Raw genomic sequence first — 22,026 nt, forward strand, 5'->3', positions numbered from 1 at the left:
TTGGTGGGCTATCTTGGTCTGTCTTTTGTCAGTATCCTATTTAAGGGAGCTTTAGTGTATATCAGAGATTCAAATGCACAAGGACACTGCAGAAAGCCATTCATTCTCTTCAAAGCCTTCTTCTTTCGAACACCTATGGCTGCCTGAGGGCTTTCTCTGGGTGTGGAAGAGAGCTTACCTCCATCACAGTCAAGCCAAAGTGCTAGGAGTTAGCCTCTCTAGGAACAACTACAACCAATAAGAGTTGGTAGAACAATACTCCAGTTTCTTCTCCCTTCAGAACTTGACCACTCTAACTTATGTTTCACGGGTTCTCCCAGAGGTCCCCAGAAGGACCAAACCCCAGTTGCCCATATTGGTTACCTGGATTGGTTTCCTTTACTTCCTTGTCTCACTTCTTCACTCCATGTTAATGTTTCTTAGGATCCTTTCTCAAATACATTTATATTCAATTCTCGTGTCAGGGACCATTTCTGAAGAAACTCTAAACTTAATATTTAAACCAAATTCCTCTAATTTATAGTGGGTATTGACTATATGGTGTTAAATGTAGAATCATCTTAAATTCTAAGAAATAGTTTCATCTTGAGTATTTATACTCTAGGCTTCCTGCTTTCTTGATATCTTTTAGAAATGTACATTTTAATGGTATTTGTAAGTGGCAAAAAGCCCTCCAATAAGTTTGGTCAAAATTGGCACAAAATCTAATTAGCAATTTCAGGTGTTTGGGTGAGATGGAAATAGCATGGAGTGAACATACCTGAGTATTTGATTGTTGGGCCAGTAAGGATATTCTACATTGAATAAGTGGATACCTAAATATTATAATTTGGCATGCTTGGGGATTCATGTGGGGACATCACTTTGATACAGAGGATAGTGATGGTAAAACTGAAACGTAACGTGGTTTCTTAGAGATGCTTTGAGTGGTGAAAAAGGCTGCAAACTGCTAGCCTATGGGATGCTTTTAGCTTTCAGATATATTTTGCTAGCCTTCATAATCTTTAATAATACTTAGACTTGTTGCCATATTTATAAATTAGGAAGTTGTGTGTCTGGATTAGAAACTCTAGTTTCATTTTTAAAAAATTAGAAGATTAGACATCAAAGGTCCCACGAGTTCTCATGAATATCAGATGGGGATGAAGAACAGTTTCTTCCTGAGATGAGGCAAGTGCTGTTGTCTCTCTCACTTTCTATTGTATATTACAACTGATTCACTTCATTCATAATTTGCCTTTTCCAGGAGGGTATTTGAGGGTTTAAAAAATATACATATGTTTTTATTGATTTTAAAGAGAGAGGAAAGGAGAGAGAAAGAGAGAAAGAAACACCAATCGGCTACCTCCTGCATGCCCCATACTAGGGATTGAGCCTGCAACTTGGGCATGTGCCCTGACTAGGAATTAAACTGGTGACCTCTGGGTAGCTTAAAATGTTCAACCACTTAAGCCACATCAGCCAAGGTAGCATTTGAGTTTTGTTTTGTTTTTTACCCCCGCTCTGCATCTTCCAGAATGGATGAGATGTAGGGAGATGACAAGTTTTGCAGGAAGTAACTGAGGACTTCTCTCTCTTGCTTGTCCTCCTGTCCTGCTTTCTAGAACTCTGAAGGTCCACACTCCAAAAAGGCAGCACTGCTGAGTCCCTGAGAGCAGGCAGTGTTTGCATGGGAGCCTGCTGCTCATGATTTTGGTTATTCGCTCTAAAACAGCGGTTCCCAACTTTTTTTGGCCATGCCCCACCTAAGCATCTCTAAAATCCTGATGGCCTCCCCGTGACATATAATTCTTATTATTCAAACAGTAAACCCCTATTCATGTCCAGGAAGCCTCAAAGGCCATCAACTTGGTCTAAACAAGCTTCTAAAGAACATAGCATCAATGAAAGGGAAAAATAAAAGAACGAAAGGACAGTTGAAGTACTGAGGAAGAAATCACTAAGAAATTGTTTAAAAAATAATAATATGAAGTGACATGAAAAAATAACAAATAAAGTTTCAAAACATATAATAGAGAACTGAAATGCATAAATAAGTCACAATATATATTTATATACTGTATATGAGGCCCCTAGACCCATAAGAAATGCAAAAAAATTCACTGTTAATAACTCATTCTCAAATTGTCCCCCTTAAAAATCAAATTGTGCCCTATGTTGGGAATCACTGCTCTAAAACCTCAGACACATTTTTGTTAGGACACTTGATACCAACAAGCAAGCCTGTGCTCTGCTTCACCACTGGTTCAAATAAACCAAGAGCCATGGGCAAGTTTCTCCTCAGGTTGTTTTTATTTTTTTAATGTACACACACAAGAATTGCACTTTAATTTAGTTAAAACCAAAGCAAGTATGAGGTAGAAAAGCTATTGTTCTGGAAAAATAATCTTAGTGCTGACTTTCCACTCCACTTGGATTTCAAGCAGCTCATGTAGGTCACACTGAACTCGGGTTTCTGGAGAGTTGAGGCTCCTAGTACTTACCTTTGGAATAGCCTCCATCTAGAGCCCAGACCCAGCCAGCTGACCCCAGTGCAGGGGGAGGAGAGGGTGGAAGGATTTGGGCATTTGCCTGATGGCTCAAGTTGGTTGTCCTGAACAAGCTTTTTTTACACATGGAGAAAAGACCAGGAGAAGCAGGTTGCTGGCATCAATCTTTGGGGTTTTAGGGGCCCGAGTCACCTGTCATACTTTCGCCAGCTGTTGTCTGTCATGGTTATTAGTTTTCTAAACATTGTTAGAATCCTAACTGAGGCTCATACCACAGAAGAAAGCAGCTCTTATCCAAACAAGCTCTTGTATTTACTACTCTATGAAACTGTCATTTCTATGTAAAATCTACAATGATGGTACATTTATGGAACTGTTGGTCATCTCAATTTTTTAAAAAAATATATTTTATTGATTTTTTACAGAGAGGAAGGAAGAGGGATAGAGAGTTAGAAACATCGATGAGAGAGAAACATCGACCAGCTGCCTCTTGCACACCTCTTACTGGGGATGTGCCCGCAACCTAGTTACGTGCCCTTGACCGGAATCGAACCTGGGACCATTCAGTCCGCAGGCTGATGCTCTATCCATTGAGCCAAACCGGTTTTGGCATGGTCATCTCAATGTTATCAATGAGCCCTCACAGAGCTTCTGCATATACAAAGGCTCTTGTTTCATAGGGTCTGGGCAAGAAGGGATGTGGGCAGATCGCCTTAAGAGAAGGGCTGCATAGAAAGAGGATCCTGTGCACTTGGGGGATGTGGGTGTGGGGAAGAGGCCTGGTTCTGGTGGACATGGTATCTTTAACCTGAAACTGGTGAGCTCACTTCATGGCCTTTGTGCTGAGAGAGGAAGCAGAGCTGCTGGGAGGGTCCTATCAAGTTCTGTGCCATCTAGCCTGGTGGCTCAGTTTCTTCTGAACAAGGAGATGCCTGGATTGGAGCCCTGAGGTTCTATTTGGCAAGAACATTTCCCAATTCTATAAGAGGTCCTCCGTCTGCCCTGAAACTATGGGCTGGGACTGGCAGGATGTTGACTCTCCCTACGTGTCTGCAAATGCTAGGATTGTAAAGAAATAGATGGTTATGTAATAGCCCCTACCCCGGAACCAAATAGCATCCATTACCACAATAGGTGGCCACAGACTGACTGTCAGAAACTGATCTTTTAGTCTTACAAAGCATAAGGTTGTTCCCAAGAGTGGCTCCAGCAACCTCGCCCTGCCCTGGAACATTTCCCCGTCTCCTCCATGTGCAGCTACTCAGCCACGTGAACTGTGACTGTCTACACTGGCCACAGCTTTGTAAAAAGACTGCAAGCCAGTGCTAGTGTAGCCTGTTATGCTTATCTCTGGGTCAGAGCGGGGAGGGCGGGAGAGACCACTGGGGACTTCCCTCTCCTTTTGCTTGGAGCAGATGGCATTAGCCATGCCAGGCAGTGGCTGGGAATAGGAAGAAAGCCACACTGTTGTTTGGGGCTCTTGAAGATCTCATCTCTCCGGTTCTGTTTTTAATAATTATTTAGCAAGTGTTTCTGGGTAATCAGCCTGAACAATGACAGGAAGGAAGTTGGGTCACATCCTAAGCACTAGAGGAGCATGAGGCCTTGTGCTTAGTTATTTGGAGATTTAGAGTTTTCCACTCCTATGGAGAGACCAGAGAGAACTACGTGGTTTTCTCTAACTTTGTAAGTAGGAAGGAGTGAGTACAAAGAGTTGTGAATGAGCCAGAAAAAACTAGACCAGAAGGACTGATCAGCTCAGGTGGTCTCACATAAAAATTGGATAAAATGCTGGACAAGAGTCAAATCAGCACCAGTGATCACATAGGACAGTGGTCGGCAAACTCATTAGTCAACAGAGCCAAATATCAACAGTACAATGATTGAAATTTCTTTTGAGAGCTGAAAACCGACTTCTGTGCATGGGCCAGGAAGTTTCAATTGCACTGTACGTGTGCGCTTGCACGTGGTATTTTGTGGAAGAGCCACACTCAAGGGGCCAAAGAGCCGCATGTGGCTCGTGAGCCTCTGTTTGCCGACCACTGACATAGGATATACAAGTAGAAAGAGTGTCCTAAGATGATGAGTCAGCTAAATGTTGTATAGATCGATCTCAACTGTGCAGGCAAAGTTTATCAACTCCTCTAAATAACTCCTCTAATTATACCTTGGACTTTACCATGGCAGACATAAGTTTCCTGCTGACAGACCAAGTTGATGGGTAATAATGCCAGGACAATGAGGAACCTCACAGTGACCCAGCAAAATGCAATCATTTGAAGAAAAAGCACCATGTTACAGGGAACTTTTGAAAGGAAGGGACTTACAAGGTCTTCAAGGTGTAAAAGGTCTAGTTTATGTAAAGAGAGCTTGCTGACTAACCAAGCCCAGAATCAATTGATTGGTCAGGCAAAACCTGGGCCCTCAGCTGGTCTGAGGTGACAGTCTTTACCACTGGTCTAGAGCACACGAGACACCTAGGAAATACAGAACTAAGTGTTACTATAACCCCAGGAACATTAGAATACAGGAAAAAACAAATATCAATGTAAAGATGATAAAGAAGTAAATGTAAACCCATGTTATTAATATTTAGAAACTAAGTTTAAGAAACAAGTAATAAACAGAATAATCATTGTGATAATTTGTGCGTGCTTTGCCTGCTTTTAAGCATTTAAGGCAATCTGCTGTATTAGATTAAAGGCTTAAAATTGTGTTAATAAATTCGTGACCAATGTATGTATGTTGGCAATAAATTTAATTTACAGTTTTCATTTATTAATTATGCAAGTAGTTTAATTGTGTGAAGGCACATTTTTTTAAAAAATATATTTTATTGATTTCTTACAGAGAGGAAAGGGAGAGGATAGATAGTTAGAAACATCGATGAGAGAGAAACATCGATCAGCTGCCTCCTGCACACCTCCCACTGGGGATGTGCCTGCAACCCAGGTACATGCCCTTAACCGGAATTGAACCCGGGACCCTTCAGTCCACAGGCCAACACTCTATCCACTGAGCCAAACCGTTAAGGGCACGAAGGCACATTTTTAATACAGTAGAGGAAGACTACATTGACCATATACAGGAGCCCTTTGAATAAACAAGTTCCCAGCTATGGGGAAGGAGCCTGCTGGCTGACGGGCAGTGGGAACCTGGACACCAGGTTCTAGATTTCTTGATGGAGCTGGTGCAGTTCCTACCAGGCCATCAAGGGGAGATGTGAGGCTTCAAATAAGGGAGCCCACTGGCAGCACTTTGGCTAAACAGGCAGCCTGTGAGAAGGAATCTTCAAGTACAAACTGTGCTTGAAGGCAGCCCTTTCTGGACTAGGAACCTTTTGTTTCTCCTCCTAGCCATTGGGTGGTTTCCACTCACCCTGTCCTGAAGGCAGAGAGACACTAGAAGGGCACTGGCATGGACTCTCAGAAAGGGACGCTGATGCCTTCCTGGATCCCACACAAGGAAGCTGACCCTGCATTGCCCACTGCACATGAATCCCCTGTTGGCTGCACCCAGATAGATATGCACATAGTTGTTCCCAGGTAAGCCCAGAGTACATCTTCTGATGCCCACGTGGCTTCTCTGGGATCCCAGAACAAAGCTACTGGGTCAGGGGCCTGGGATAGCACTTTACAAGGAATCAAAGAAAAGGACCAAACACCAACCCAGATGGCACAGAGTTCCTGGGCAAGTCACCCTTTGTCACCTGGAGCCTGGTGCTTGCAGGCTCTGCCAGGTGCTCCAGCTGCACATCTGGGGCTGGGAAGGGCTCTCACCTGTGCCTTTCCTGGCATGAAGAAAAAAATTTGCTTTGCTCCCCCCACTCTTCCCCTTCTGCTGCCTGAGTGCAAAGCCACGCCCAGGTCTTCACACTGGCAGCTGCTTTGGAAATGTGTTTTCTGTGTCATAGTTTCTACAAAAATAGCTGCAGAGCTGGAGGACAGCCCTCCCCCATTTCCTCCTCTCCAAAGATCCTCCTCCAAAACAGGAGCAAAGTTGTCCATCGGAATTTGGACTGAGGATGGAAAGACCTGGGGAGACATTTTCTGTCTGCACAGAAGAGGCCTCTTAGAATACCAGACTCTCAGCTTTTAATCCTCTTTAGGTCCCTATTCATAAGTTACCCAGCATCTCTTTTTAAAGATGGAGAATTAGCAGGGAGGAACCCAGTGGCTTGGTAGCAGAAACATACCTACAAGCTTTGTTCTCTTCCAACTTCTGTTCCGCCTGAACATTTTCCTGTTCCCATTTATAAAAATCTGCATCTCAATGTTAAAATGCACACACAACACACACACACACACACACACACACACATATTTGCATGTCAACTTCCTGTCTTTACATGTGGGCCAAAAGGCCTCAGTCTGCTCAAAGCAGCGCATTGTTTAATACTGCACACCCACCCAAGGTTAACCCTTTGGGATTGCATCTTTGTTTCTTTGACTATCTGTCTACTTGCCTTTCATTGTACTTTATTTATATCCCTATTAGTCTTGAAAAATAAACTAAGAGAGAAATGCTTTCTGTGTGCAATATTTTAAAGTACTGCTAAAGGACTACTTGGCCAGTGATGTTTTCCATTATTACTACTATTTTTCAATGTTGTTGCTTCTTTTGGGTTTGTCTTATGCTCATTTACTTAGGAATTATTAGGTTTGAGAAAAACAGGTGTTTTTTTTCTCTCTCCTTTTCCTCCCAGGGCAGCTTTGAAGAAATTTTCCTATGAACATTTTATCAACATGCCTGTTCATTCTGCTATGCAGCTAGGCCATTTGCCGCTTACCCTTTATTTTGGAGGAAATGTTGCCAGCATTGCTTTGCACTCTTAAAGTCTGATTAATTGTCCTGTTTGACTCTCTTGAGGGGTTATCCAGGTGCACATGACCTGACTTTGACTTTGTAATTAAGGACTTTCTGGAGGTCAAAGAAAGTACCTGCCCTGCAGCGAACTTCTGCAATGCACAAAACCTATTCAGGCAGATATGGACAAGACTGTTTACCTTCAAGGAGAGGAGAGTGGGTGTTTGTTACAAAGTTGAAACATGTGACCGGATACCATGGTTTCCTGACCCTAGAATCTCCCAGGTGGCTGGCCAGGCCCCCTAGGAACCACCCACAGACCTCAACTTACTGCCAGAGATAGGGCTCCTGCTGTGCTCCCCTCCCCATTCACCAACCTCTCCACAGAGGAAACTGCTGTCAGGTGTGGGGGACATAGGGCTTCCTGTGGAATAAGCATACACAGGAGGGCTCTGATTGAAAAATATGCTGTTACTGATAAGAAAATGGTAGATGTCATTTTAATTTGGGAGATGTTATTTCCAGACACCGTTGCAGCAAAAGGGGACTTGGTACACATGGCTGAAAAATATAGATGTGAGTGCTTCTCCTCTGTGGCTGCTGTAGGCCTGATGCATGCTGGGAAGAGCCAAAATGGCCAAGTTCTGAGTGTGTGCAGAGAGGGGAGGCTGGAGGGGATGGGGCAATCCTTAAATCAGAGGATAAATCTTCTCTTCCCCTCCTCTCTTCCTCCTTCTCCTTCTCCTTTTCCTCCTCCTTCCTTTTCTAGTCCACAAAATACTTGTGTTTTATCTCTTCACCCAAATACTTAGTTTTTGAGCTGTGCCTTCTCTCTGTCCCCATCCTGTGTTTCTGGGATCAAATGGCATGAGTTGTTCACTATTCTAATTCCACAATCCAGCTTTAAGGCACTGGGCATGGATTAGACCCTCAGGTTTGTATCATGGCTCAGGTATGTTACTTAATTAAGGTGGTTAATAGTATGTGCTTCAGCTTCTCTACCTGGGAAATGGAGATAAACATCCTACATACCTCTTGGGGCTGTTAATAAGGATAGAATGGCACTTTATAAATGGAAGAACTTTGTAAACTGGAAAATGTTATGCAGAAGCAGGAGATTTTTATGGCAATGATGATCCTTTCAAGGGCATCCTATAAATTCCTTGCAATCCTGGTGATTTAGATGTCAAGTTACCTTGACCATGCAGCCTCTCTATGGCTAGACTCATCCAGGAGACCTAGAACTTGAGACTCAGATCTGGTGAAGAGCTTGAGAGATTTCTTCCTAATCTTGACCAAGGAATAGTCACACTTCTCAACTATGCCATTGTAGCACAATGGCAGTCAAAGACAATCCATGAATGAATGAGTGTGACATGTTTATGGACACAGACATTTGAATTTCATATAGTTTTCACATGCTACAAAGACTATTTCTTTTTTGAAATATTTAGCTATTTCAAAATGTGAAAACCATTTGTAGAAAACCATTTGGGCCAAACAAAAACAGGCAGTAGTTGGGATTTGGCCTGAGGGCTTCATTTGCTGACACATGCCCTACACAACTCCCAGGAGCCTCTTAAAAGGCCAGGTTACTGTGAGTGTCAGAGAGATTAAAGGGAGGACAGGAAGTCATTTAGACATGTGTCACAGGTCCCTTACTTTTTATGACCCCTCACTCTGCCTGGTTGATGTCAAAGCATGTTAAATGACAACATTGAGATCTACACTCAAGGCTCTTACAGAAAATGCCACCTAGATCTCTACTCTCCAATCCTTATCAAGAATCACATAACAGTGTGAGAAATGCTCACCTGTCTGAATTCAAATAACAAACTCAGAGACAGAAGTATGGCGAAAATGAGACTTTTAATACGTTCTCCAGAGTGGGTGTCCAGTTGCACAGGCACACATGGAGTAGCAATCACAGCCTATTTATCCCCAAAGTGTGAGAGTCCCTCCTCCAGTTCCTCATTGGCTAAGTACCATGGGGTTAATAATTTCCTCATACGTTGCCTAGGTCTTATTGTCTCCCAATAGGCCATTTAAAACAATGGCCTGAGGCCTTTTCTAGTTGTGTCCACCTCCCCCTGTCTAGTTGAGGCTCCTGGGTTTCCACCATGATGCTGGTTCACTTACACAGTTCTTTGTTCTTACTCTTCCCTCCTCCTTACATTCTGTTTGCCCTGGGGAAATTCAGTAACTGTTTCCATTGAAAGTTGACTATGCTGGAGCTGGATCACAGACCCACTTCCTACAACAGCAACAACAATGACAGCAATAATGGTATTTATGGCTGATTTGCCTGGGGCACATGCAGCTCAGCTAGTCCTACAGGCTGTTTCTTTGAGTAACCCAGACCTGCAAGTGCTGCGTATGTGCGAGGCTCCACTGTGGCCCATTGCAAAATCGGTCCTGAGTTGCGTTTTAGTAATGAGCCCTTGGTCCACACTGAGGGACACCGCAAGGAACAATAAATGTGAGTCACTGTGGCGCCTCTAATTGAGATGCTGTCCAGGATGCCATCTCTCCAAGGAGAACTTTGTCTCATAACACATCCAGGTAGCAGAAAAAGCTGGACATCTCCTTAAAAACTGGCTTTACCTTGCAAATATTGCAATGTCCTTGTTTGATTTGGTTTCAAGAGAGCTTATAGTCAAATACCTCTGGTGACTATAAAGTATCTTATAAGTCATGAGCAGCAAAGATTTACTGAGCATGCAGTATATGCTAAGCACTTTTTCATGCAGTCCTTTGCACTTAATCCTCCCACAGCCCTGAGAGGTAGATTAATTTATTATCCCTTTTGTAGAGGGATGATGAATGGCTTCCAAAGACATCCATGTTCTCCCTTGAATGTTACCTTATCTGGCAAAAGAGAGTTAGCAATTATGATTAAACTAAGGATCCTCAGGGAGTGAGATTATCCTAATCACAAGTGCCCTCATAAGAGGGAGGCAGAGGGAGATTTGACACAGAAGAAAGCAATGTGATAGCTGAAGAGAGATGCTATTTTGTTGGCTTTGAAGATGGAAGAAGAGGCTGTGAGCCAAGAAATGCAAAGCACGCAGTTAAGGAAGCTGGAAAAGACAAGGAAAGACATTCTCCCAAAGACAGTGTGGCCTTGACCGAGGGAAACTGACTTTGGACTTCTGACCTCCAGAATTCTAAAAGAATAAAATGTATGTCATTTTAAGTCACCATTGTTACAGCAGCTACAGGAAACTCATACACCTTTTGTACATTCAAGAACAGGTGACTTAAAGAATATTGCCTAAGGGTTGGAATGAGATTTGCTGACTCCAGACCCCAAGATCTTATCCCTTATACTGCCTCATCTGTTGTGCCTATCCTAACCACCTTGGCATTATTATTTACTTTGTTTTCTCTCTCCTTATCCTGCTTCTCTCACTGGCAGTTCATCTTCCCATCTTGTACTTTTGTAATCTACTGCATGTGTGATAGAGGCAGTGTATAAACACACTGGTGGACATTTGTGGCATGTGCGTGGGCTTTTTCTAGGCCTGCAAATTGTCTTATGATTTAACCAGAGAAAGGCTCCTGACAGCTTTTGTTCCCCCTTTGCTTTCGTAAAGACTGTTGCTCTTTTCTTTACCGTAGCGCTAACAGTTGGATAGAGCAGGACTTTTGTTTTTTCAGATAGGTTTGCTCATTTCCTGCTCAGTGTTCAGAGTCCAGTGAGTGCTTATGAGGTTCTTTCTTCTCAAGGATTTTTGTATTATTCAAAACAGTTTGTAGCCTAAGATTTCCCATTCCCACTAAAATTATAAAATAAAAAGAGAATGGAAAGAATGAAACAGTAAACCCAGAAAACAATGGATCCTTTGTTTTGTCAGCTGACCCTCCCACATTCACATACATATTAGAATTCTTAAAGCCCCTAAACACCAGGGCTGGGCAGGGCATCACACATGTAGCCTTTGCGCTGTGTTATCCATGTGAAGGCCTTGGGGATGGAGGCTGGGGGGAGGGTGGGCGTCTGCCCCACTGTGAATCCAGAATCTGAAAGGAAACCGTCTCTATCTGGGAAGGGGTGTGCAGCCCGTTGGTCTCTGACAGCTCAATGGCTATGGAGACATGAAGCAGGGCCCGTCTCTTGAGAAGCTCCCAGGACTCTGCTTCCCTTTCTGTTGACACCAAGTGAATCAAAGATTCCCTCTGACATTAAAGCTCTTAAAATGATGCTGGTTCAAACTCCTATAGTTTCTTTCCTAAATTATTGATTCTTTAGGCTACAAACTCTGCATCTAGCCCTAAACAACTTTCAATCTAATTCCCATGCTCCTACCTATTACCTGAGGGATCTTTCCAAAATGCATTCTCCTCATTGCCAGAGGGATGCAGCCCAACTTTGTCTGGATCTCCTGGTGTATTTGTCAGGGTTCTCCAGAGAAACATTACCGATGGAATTACATCTGTAATGTATACATGTTATATATGAGGTATATTATATATAATACATATGTATTCCAGAAGGAGATTTATTATGAGGTACCGGCTCCCATGACTATGGAGGCTGAGAAGTCCCATGATCTGCTGGCTGGGAGCTGGAGACCCAAGAGAGCTGGTGGTGTAGTGTGAAGGCCTGTGAACCAGGGGAGCTGCAAGCAGGAGGTACAGCCCAGCTCAGCAGTCAGGTGGAGTGAGTTCTCCCTTCTTCTGCCTTTTTGTTCTACCCAGGCCCTCAACAGGTTGGAAGATACCCATCCTCACTGATGAGGGTGACCTGCTTTACTCAGTCCACTTATTTTAATGCTAATATCTTCTGGAAACACCATCACAGACACCCCTAGAAATAATGTTTAGCCACCTATCTGGGCATTTCCTTGCCCAACAAGTTGACGCATAAAATTAACCATCATACTCAGGTTCTGACCCCATTGCCCACCTCATCTCTCATCCCCTCTTGTTCCAGCCCTTCCTCAGAGTTCTGAACTCTGTGCCTGGTCACATGTCTGTCCTTCACACATGCCATTCCCTCCTTCCCTACCTCTATTCCATTTGGTGTCAGACAGAACAATAGACAGCAGGACATTAAGAGCAAAGGCTATGGAGTCAGAAAGGCCTCAGATCAACTGATTAATTGCATAAATATTTACTCAACACTTTCTCCATGCCACCAGGGATATAATTCTGATATTGTTGTTTGCATGACCTTGGACAATTACCTGACATCTCTAACCCTCAGTTAGCACTTCTGTAAAATAACACATAGGAAGCACTTGGCCTGATGCCTGGCACATATAAATCTTTCATGAACATGAGATGCTACAGTTACTATTTGTATCTTTCTTTAAGGTTGAATTCAAGCTTGGTGACCCTGCCCCAGAGATTCCCCAACATCACCTCTCCAACTACCATGTCCTCTGGTGCGCGACACGTGCATCTATTCCAACCCTTAATACAGAACACTTACTCTGTTATTTAATTGTTTGACCCCCACTATTCTTGTACAAGAATAGCATCTCCTCCATTTCTTTTTTTCTGAGTGCCCAGATCAGGGCTTGTGTCCACATTCACTGATCCCTGGAGCAGAGGGAGGCATTATCCCCAGGTGGGCAAATGCTATGCTCCTGTTCTTTCCCTGATTCATCTGCCCCTCTTGCCTCTCCTGGCAACAACTTGAAAGGCTGTACCAAGCTTAGCTGTAAGCTGAAGGCTGGTCAGGGAGCTGGACCAGCCATGGCAACTTTTATGGGAGGATGAATTGGGAAAATGAGTCCTGAGCAGTCCATTCATTTCAAGTCTTTCTTGTCATCCTGCACCTAAAATGAATAGATGCCAGCAGAAAGCATCCCATTCCCACGGGAAGAGCAAGAGTAATGAGATCAATACACCAGCATCAGCATTTCATTCTCTCTTACATTAAAAAAAATTTTTACACTTTAATGTTCCATGTTCCTTCTTTTAAAGGAATAAAGTTAAGTCGGCGCTGCCTCAGAGAGGTCTAGACAGTTATCTCCTTGGGTGGCAGCTACAGGGATAGGCTATCTGCTCATAACATCTCCGCTACTCCCCAGCGTATAGTACAGCCAACTTAGATGCTTAGCAAGATCTCCTTCCCCCTCCTTCAATCCAAACAACAGTTTGCCCACAGTCTCTCTCCAAAGTGTCATATTTCATATGTCATGCCCTTTCATGAGCCCATCCCTCTAATCTTCATTCAAGATATGATCCTGAGGCCAGGCTCATTTCTCCCCACTCAGGCCCCCTGAATGGACTGAATTGTGTCCCTCCCCCAATTCATACCTTGAAGCCTAGCTATCAGTACTTTAGAATAAGATTGCATTTGGAGACAGGACCTTTAAAGAGGTGGTTAAGCTTAAATGAGCTTATATGAGTGGACCCTAATCCAATAGGACTGGTGTCCTTATAAGAAGGGAGAGACACTAGGACTGTGTGGGCATAAAGGAAAGGCCAGGCGAAGACACAGGGAGAAGATAGCCTCTACAAGCCCAGGAGAGAGGCCGCAGGAGGAACCAAACAATTTTTTTTGTTTCAGCCACCACATCCAGGGTGTTCTGTTATGACAGCCCTAATAGACTAATGTAAACCCCAAAGGGTTGACTCAGACACTGATTATTGCCATTTCCTGCATTCTGTTCATTAATTGCAATCTCTGTTGGTTTATCTGTTTGCCCTGTTGGGGTAACCACCAGGGTTCATTCACTTCTACCATGTGCAGCACTAAAGAAAACCCAGGCATTAATACTGCAAGGTAAGTTTTTGCCTAATTAATGAGTGATGCTACTGCAGCAGGAGCTCTGGAAGTGTTACGAGAAGGACAGAACTCTCCTTTTTAGCCTAAGTGATCTTTTCACTCAACTTGCAAACTAAACAAACTATCCAAGGGTACAATTTGAGGGAGGGGCGGGGGATTGGAAGCATCTTTTTCTAATTTTGAAGAGGCGAGGTTTCATGACTTGTACACTCATTGGTCATTGGGTTCCTTTTCAGGCTCTGTGGGATTAGTGGATTCTATACTTAGATTCTCGGTGTCTTTTTCTTGTTCTCTTTGTCACTCTATTCAGGCTCTTTCCTACCCCCACCCTTCCTTCTCCTAAGGACTCCAAACGGCCCTTGCAGACCTGCTGCAAGTGGAGAAAGTGTTCGGCCACTAATTCTCTCACTCTTTACCCACCCCAACTAAGTGCTACAGCAGCCCACTTTTGTGGGCCTTAATTTTGCCTAAAACACAAATGGATATTTATTTATTTATCTTAAATATAGTTTTATTAATTTTAGAGAGAAAGGGAGAGAGATAGAGAAATAGAAATATCTCTATGTTGCCTCCTGCATGCCCCACACTGGTGCCTCCTACATGCCCCACACTGAGGACTGAGCCCACAACCCAGGCATGGGCCCTGACCAGGAAGCAGACTGTGACCTCTTGGTTCATGGGTGGATACTCAACCACTGAGCCACAAATGGATAGTTAAAGACCTTACCACAACTCTGGTAGAGCACTTCCAAGCTCGAGTCCTTGCAGGCTGTGTGTGTGGGCCAGGTTGGGGTGCCACCACCACTGGGAGAAATCAGGGTCCAGATGAGGAAGGCAGCAGTGAAACCCTTCATGGTGCAGGCAAGGCCTGTGTGTGACCAACAGAAAAATAACAGGCCCAATAAGAAGGGCCTTCGGGGTGGTTCTTCCTCTCCCCTCATTAAAAGGGTGACATGTTCAGTTTCACTTCTCATATTTTATGCTCCTGGGGAACCACTGTGAGAAGCACAGGCCGTTAGCAGAGGCATTTGAATACTGTTCCCCCAGGACCTCTGGCACTTGAATCAGAGTGAAGCTAGTCTGGGTGGGGGGTAGGTTGGATGTTGACTTTCTGCTTTCACCGAGAGAAACTAGGAAGTGATGTGTGGCCTTATGCCTCAGGTCTCCGCAAAACATCCCTCCTAAGAGTCCCCACCCCAGGTGGAGCTGTGAACTCAGGAAAGGTAAGCCACAGGCCACCTTGTGCTTTCCATCAGCAGGCCCCTAGGTCCCTGCAGGCATCCCATGCGGGCTGTGGACCCTGGACCTGGCTGGCACTGGCAGGCAGCATCGGACATTGGGGATCTGGAATGAGGCTTTTGCCCTACTGGCATTTTTCTCTCTGGTTTCAGCTCCACTCTCTGGATGAGGATGTCAGCAGCGATTTGTGCAGCTGCTAGCACGGAGCCTTTTTCTGGGAGCTGCAAATGTGGTCTCTGAACACGATGGGGAGGGAGTCGCCCTGAGAAGTGAGCTGTGGGCTACTTCTGGTTCAGCTTGGTGGATGGGGTAGGGGAAGATGGGGAAGTGAGGGCCTCCCTTTTAAGAGTGGGAGTCTAACTATTTTGGTCATTGGCGGGATTGTTAAAGTCATGTCTCACTTTCTTTTCAAAGCCAAGATTCTGTCTCCCTATCCCAGCACTGTTGCCCTGATTCCAGACAGCAAGGTTTCTGAACACTGATTCCCACCCCCACCCAACTGTACCTTCACTGGAGAGAACTGGAGTCAGAGCCAACAGCCAATGCCAGAAGATTTTAGGAGCAACAGAGAACACTATTTCCCCTGGGAGAAAAAGCATTTCACTAAGCACAGTAGGTGAAACTGACAATTTCTGCCGACGGCTAAATAAGAATTAAAGTCACCTCAAAACTTTTTTTTTGAAGTGCAATGTTTGCCAATAAAGACAAATAAATTGACCTAGTTGATGAATCCTTTACATTTTTGGGGGAGACATCAGAGACTAGTCATTTGGGGCAGGTCTGGATTGATTTTTTTTTTTAAGGTATCATCTGCAAATAAGTACAGTAGTATTTGCTTTCAAAAGTGGTTCTCAAAGTATGGTTCCTGGGCAATAGCGTCAACTTAAACCATGAGCTTATTACAAATGAAAATTCTTGGGCTACATGCAAGACCAACTGAATCAGAACCTCTGGGTGGGGCCCAGCCAGCACTCTGTGTTGTAATAAGCTCTCTGACGCATAAAAACTCAGGGTGAAAGTTGAGGCCCGAAGAAGAGGAGGGTGAGTTGCTCTAAGAGGAGGCAAATTAGCACCGCGTTGTCTGTGTGAACAGAGGTCAGCTGTGCTGTGAACAAGAGCTCAGGTGAGAGCCAGAAGCTCAATGTTTAGAGTTGTGGGCCCAGGGGAGTGTTTAAGCTCTGGTAGTTCCAGGACAAGGCCATGGCAGCTTTCCCTGGGGACCTTTGAGGTCTCTAAAGGCAGTGAGTGAGGAGAGCAATCAAGGTGAAGCCCTTCCACCCTGCAGAGCACGGCACGACCAATACACCAGCAGACTGGCCTAGGGGTGCAGAGCAGGGAGCACGCAGGCTGGCAGAGAGCTGTGAGCAGCTACTAGTAAGGAGATCAGGGCATCTGAGGACCGGACCACAGATATTTTGTGAATCAAAGGACCTGGCAATGAAAAGAATCATGATTCAGAGATAGCATTGGCATACAGCAATGTTCAAAAGGGACCATCCATTGAGAGGCTCTGGAGGCGTGGTGATGCTACAGATGTGGTTCTCAGACCAGGGGGTGGGGCGAGTGGGAATCAGCATCAGCTGGATGGCTTATTAACACACAGAGTGTGGGCCCCACTTAGAGGTCTGGGGTGGGGCCCAATAACCTGCATTTCTAACAAGTTCCTAGATGCTGCTGATGCTGCTGGGCTAGGGCCACAGTTCGAGAATTTTGCCCTAGATTATGGAATTTGTTCTCTTGAAGAGTGTACAATTTTAAAAATCCTCTTGTTAACAACACTAGAGGCCTGGTGCATGAAATTTGTACACGGGGGCAGGGGTGGTGTCCCTCAGCCCAGCCTGCACCCTCTCCAATCTGGGACCCCTTGAGGGATGTCCAACCGCCCAGTGGGATCAGGCCTAAACGGGCGGTTGGACATCCCTCTCACAATCCAGGACTGCTGGCTCCCAACTGCCCTCCCCTGCAGGTCTGGGTCCCCCCGAACTGTCCTCCCCTGCAGGCCTTGTCCCCCGCAACAACCCTCCTCTGCTGGCCTGGTCTCCCCCAACTGCCCTCCTCTGCTGGCCCGGTCACCCCTAACTGTCCTCCCTGCTGGCCTGATCACCCACAACTGCCCTCCCCTGCAGGCCTGGTACCCCCAACTGCTCTCCCCTGCAGTCCTGGTCCCCCCCAACTGCCCTCCTCTGCCAGCCTGGTCACCCCTAACTGCCCTCCCAGCTTGTCTGATTGCCTACAACTGCTCTCCCCTGCCGGCCTGCTCCCCACCAACTGCCCTCCCCTGCAGGCCTGGTCCCCCCACCAAACAGCCTTCCCCTGCAGGCCTGGGTCTCCCCCAACTGTCCTCCACTGCAGGCCTGGTTCCCCCCCCCCAACTGCCCTCCACTGCAAGCCTGGTCCCCCCGAACTGCTCTCCCCTGCAAGCCTGCTCCCCCCAACTGCCCTCCCCTGCAGGCCTGGTTGCCCACAACTCTCCTCCCCTGCAGGCCTTGCCCCCCCCAACTACCCTCCCCTGCAGTCATGGTCCCCCCCAACTGCCCTCCCCTGCTGACTTGGTCTCCCCCAACTGCCCTCCCCTGCAGGCCTGGTCCCCCCAACTGCTCTCCCCTGCAGGCCTGGGTCCCCCCCAACTGCCCTCCCCTGTAGGCCTGGATCCCCCCCAACTGCCCTCCCTTGCTGCCCTGATCTCCCCCAACTGCCCTCTTCTGCTGGCCTGGTCACCCCTAACTTCCCACAACTGCCCTCCCCTGCAGGCCATCTTGTGGCAGCCATCTTGTGTCCACATGAGGGCAGTCATCTTTGACCACATGGGGGCAGCCATCTTGTGTGTTGGTGTGATGGTCAATTTGCATATTACTCTTTTGTTAGATAGGACTAGAGGCCCGTTGCAGGAAGATTCCTGCAATAGGGCTTCCTGTGGTGGTCTGCTTCCCTCCCTTCTCCCCCGCCCCGCCTGCTTCCCTCCCTTCTCCCCCGCCCCGCTTGCTTGCTTCTCCACAGCGCTTGGCTTCCTTCTACACTGTCTTCAGTCTTCGCTCTGTGCCTGGATATGCAAATTAACTGCCATCTTGGTTGGGTTAATTTGCATACTCGCTCCTGATTGGCTTGTGGGTGTGGCTTGTGGGTGTAGCAGAGGTATGGTCAATTTGCACGTTTCTCTTTTATTAGATAGGATGTTCTTTTGCTATATGATGCACAACATTTTGTAAAACACATAACACACCCAAGAGTAATGAGTGAGCAACTTTCTGGAAGGAGTTTGGCATCCTGAAAAGCAGGATTTGACAGAAATCATCAGTATGGCTCACTAGTTCCATCAATCCATACCGGCTTGAGGAGTGCTTCAACTAGAAGTGTCGTAGAGTTCAAAAGAGTTTATTGATAATGTCCTGCTCCCTAACCATAGAATAAAATTAGAATGAGTTCATGATATTTATTTTTGAAAATGATCTTATACATGTAAATGACAACCGAATATACTTTCAGTCTCTGAGCCTGACTTCCAGGACCTTACAGAAGCTGGGCTGTTCTGGTCTCGTTCAGACTTCTACTTCTTTTAATAATCCTCTTCCTCTATGTCTCAAGTTGCTCTCCTTTCATCGAGTTTTGCTTGGGTATGGTGTCTATATTTTCTTGAAAGGTAAAAACGTTATTATCAGGATGGTTGTCACTAAAAATCTTCTTAAGAGGAAAACTCATGTTTAAGAAGAGACTTTATGAATAAAAAGTGAGATTCTGAGGGCAAGAGTCCAACTACATAAAAGGGTAAGGGGGAAGCTGCTCTACATGAGGAAGCTGGATGGACTAGACTTTGCTGCAGAGAGCAAGGCAAAGAAAAGAGAAAAGTGTAGAAACAGTCTGCTTTCTACAAAAAAGAAGAAAAATTTCACCTCTTTCCTGCTTCAGATTAATTCACTCATTTATTTGGCAGATATTTATTAAGCATTCCAACATTCCAGGTACAATTCCAGGCACCAGGAGTCCAGCAAAGCAAGGAGCCTATTCCCAGAGCTAACTTTCTAGTGGGAGAAGACAATCAACACATTTGTTGAGTAAACGTATTTAGTAAAAGAAAAGAGACTTCACTTCTTGAAATATTGCTTGGTTTTCCCATAAAAAATTGAACAGAGGTTTCTAAAATACTGGTACTTTCAGCTTCCTGTTGTATGTCTGTATACACTAACTTCCCCTCGCTTTTAATTTGCCCCAGACTGGTAGTTCATCAGAGTTTCTAGTAACTGTTCTAATAGACAAACTCTAGCATGTCTTTCTGAGCTACTGCCTCTTCCAACTTCCTTATTATTGCTCCATTTATTAACATTCCTGTTTATTTATCCTGGGGACATAATATGCAAAGTACAGGGCCATAAATTCTATGACAAACTACAAACAGAAATGATTTTTTTGGCCCTAACTGGTTTGGCTCAGTGGATAGAGTGTCTGCCTGCGGACTGAAAGGTCCCAGGTTCGATTCTGGTCAAGGGCATGTACCTTGGTTGCGGGCACATCCCCAGTAGGGGGTGTGCAGGAGGCAGCTGATCGATGTTTCTCTCTCATCGATGTTTCTAACTCTCTATCCCTCTTCCTTCTTCTCTGTAAAAAAGCAATAAAATATATTAAAAAAAAAAAAGAAATGATTTTTTTGTTTGTTTGTTTGTTTGGGGAACAGGTATACTGGGCCAAGAAAGAAGTGGGCTTTATAGATTAGTCTGATCTATTTCCCAATAATGGAAAAGGCCACAAATTTCCCAATGATTAAGGCACAAGAAACTGCTCTGAGATTCAGAGAGGGTAGGTCTAGTCTGAAAGGACTCATGTACACTGTCTAAAATTTCTCTGCAGCCTGGGACAAAATAGCAACTTGGTGCTAAAACTCTCTCCAGATTCAGATGTTCTCAAGACTTCATTCTGTTAATATTGAAGTGATTTTGATAAGCTGAAGGAAAAGCATTAGGGAGGAAACCAAGAGTGTGGGTAAGAATGAGGAGAGTTCTTTTACGTGCTATGAGGAGGGGTCCTAATTTGCAGTTATAGCTTGTGCCTTGGCTCTGGCTTCAGTATGTACCTCCCACTCTGGTTGGTCCCAGATTTCCAGCTGTTCATTATGGGGCTTACATGAGTCATATTTGAGCCATGTTGTTGGAGAGCATATTTTGCTGGACTGGCAGGTGGTAGTTGGAATGAAATAGCTTGCCAATTGTTTGCATCAGACCTCAGAACATTTTCTTGACTTCTCTCTGCTGGTATTGTCTATGGGATCCATCTAGACTTCTCCCTGAAGTAGTAAGCTTACTCAGCGGTAATTTTGACATATAAATAATAATATTTGAAATAGCCCGTGTTTATTTCTTCCCTGGAATAAACAAGAATAGCCAAATGTGCTGGACCACTGTTGTGTGCCAGGCACTCTTCTAAGCTCTCAATATGTATTCCCTCACTCATTTAATCCTCAAAACAGCCTTGCATATAGGTGCAGTACCATCATTTCGCTACTACAACTTTGAAATCCCAAAGTCTTGGAAAAGGAGTTTTTAAACATTCTTTTGGTGGAAAAATCTGATCTAAACTATATAGTCTCATCAGTTTAATAGTCATTATTTAGAGACTTATCCTATATAATAAAGAGGTAATATGCAAATTGGCCATCACTCCAACACACAAGATGGCTGCCCCCATGTGGTCAAAGATGGCCACCCCCATGTGGACACAAGATGGCCACCACAAGATGGCTGGCAGGGGAGGGTAGTTGTGGGCAATCAGGCCAGCAGGGGAGGGCAGTTGGGGGGGATCCAGGCCTGCAGGGGAGGGCAGTTGGGGGCAACCAGGCCTGCAGGGGAGGGCAGTTGGGGGGTACCAGAACTGCAGGGGTGGGCAGTTGGGGGTGACCAATTTGGCAAGGGAGGGCAATTAGTGGTGACCAGGCTGGCAGGGGAGCAGTTAGGCATCAATCAGGCTGGCAGGGGAGTGAATAGGGGGTGGTCAGGCTGGCAGGCAGAAGCGGTTAGGGGCAATCAGGAAGGCAGGCAGGTGAGCAGTTGGGAGCCAGCAGTCCTGGATTGTGAGAGGGACATCTGACTGCCCAGTGGGATCAGGCCTAAACGTGCAGTTGGACATTCCTCGAGGGGTCCTAGATTGGAGAGGGTGCAGGCTGGGCTGAGGGACACACACCCCCTTCCCTGTGCACGAATTTTGTGCACCAGGCCTCTAGTTTTATTATATTAACTGAATATTAATTTGTTTCACTGCAAAAGTATTAATGTGATTGATTAGTGAGCAATGGACCCTGCACCAGACCCCACTTGGGGTGTTATAAAATATAAACCCTATTACCTTTTTAAAATCAAGAAATTCTGAGTTTTAAATAGATCTGTACTAAATATTCCAGTGAAAGGTTACTGGTCTTGTTCTGTGATGATCCTCATTATCAAAATGAGGAAACTGAGGCACAGTTAGTAACTAGTCCAAGATCACACATTTGGTAAAGCCAAGTTGAAAGTCAGACAGACTCCAGAATCCAAGGTTCCTGACCCCAGAAAAAACAGCCTCTTTACTACTGTGCCTTTAAGTTTGCTTATCCTCCTCTCTTGTGAGGTCAAAGCAAATTATTCCCACCATTTGGAAACTGATGGGACTGGCCTTTGTAGCTTTAAGGAGTAGGCATCTCTGTCAGAGAACTGCCGCAACGGCAAGTTGGGTGCTGGGGCAAATAGGGACAGTGCACATGGAATGGGTTTTGTAGTCAGCTGGCTTGGG

General features: G+C 45.2%; 1 protein-coding gene across 2 annotated transcripts in view; it reads right to left on the bottom strand.

The window, feature by feature from the left end:
- LY86 (lymphocyte antigen 86) overlaps positions 1–14,934 on the bottom strand; it is a 65,800-nt gene extending 50,866 nt beyond the window's left edge. The window contains exon 1 of one of the 2 annotated variants that reach the window (XM_080654798.1): positions 14,765–14,934. In XM_080654798.1, the coding sequence (XP_080510924.1) occupies positions 14,765–14,891 (127 nt within the window). In that variant the 5' untranslated portion in view covers positions 14,892–14,934. The remainder of the gene's footprint in view (positions 1–14,764) is intronic. The other variant, XM_080654799.1, reaches the window with a different exon arrangement.
- Positions 14,935–22,026: the final 7,092 nt, after the last annotated feature.

The sequence above is a fragment of the Plecotus auritus genome (assembly GCF_963455305.1).
Source record: "Plecotus auritus genome assembly, chromosome: 2".
Taxonomy (NCBI): domain Eukaryota; kingdom Metazoa; phylum Chordata; class Mammalia; order Chiroptera; family Vespertilionidae; genus Plecotus; species Plecotus auritus.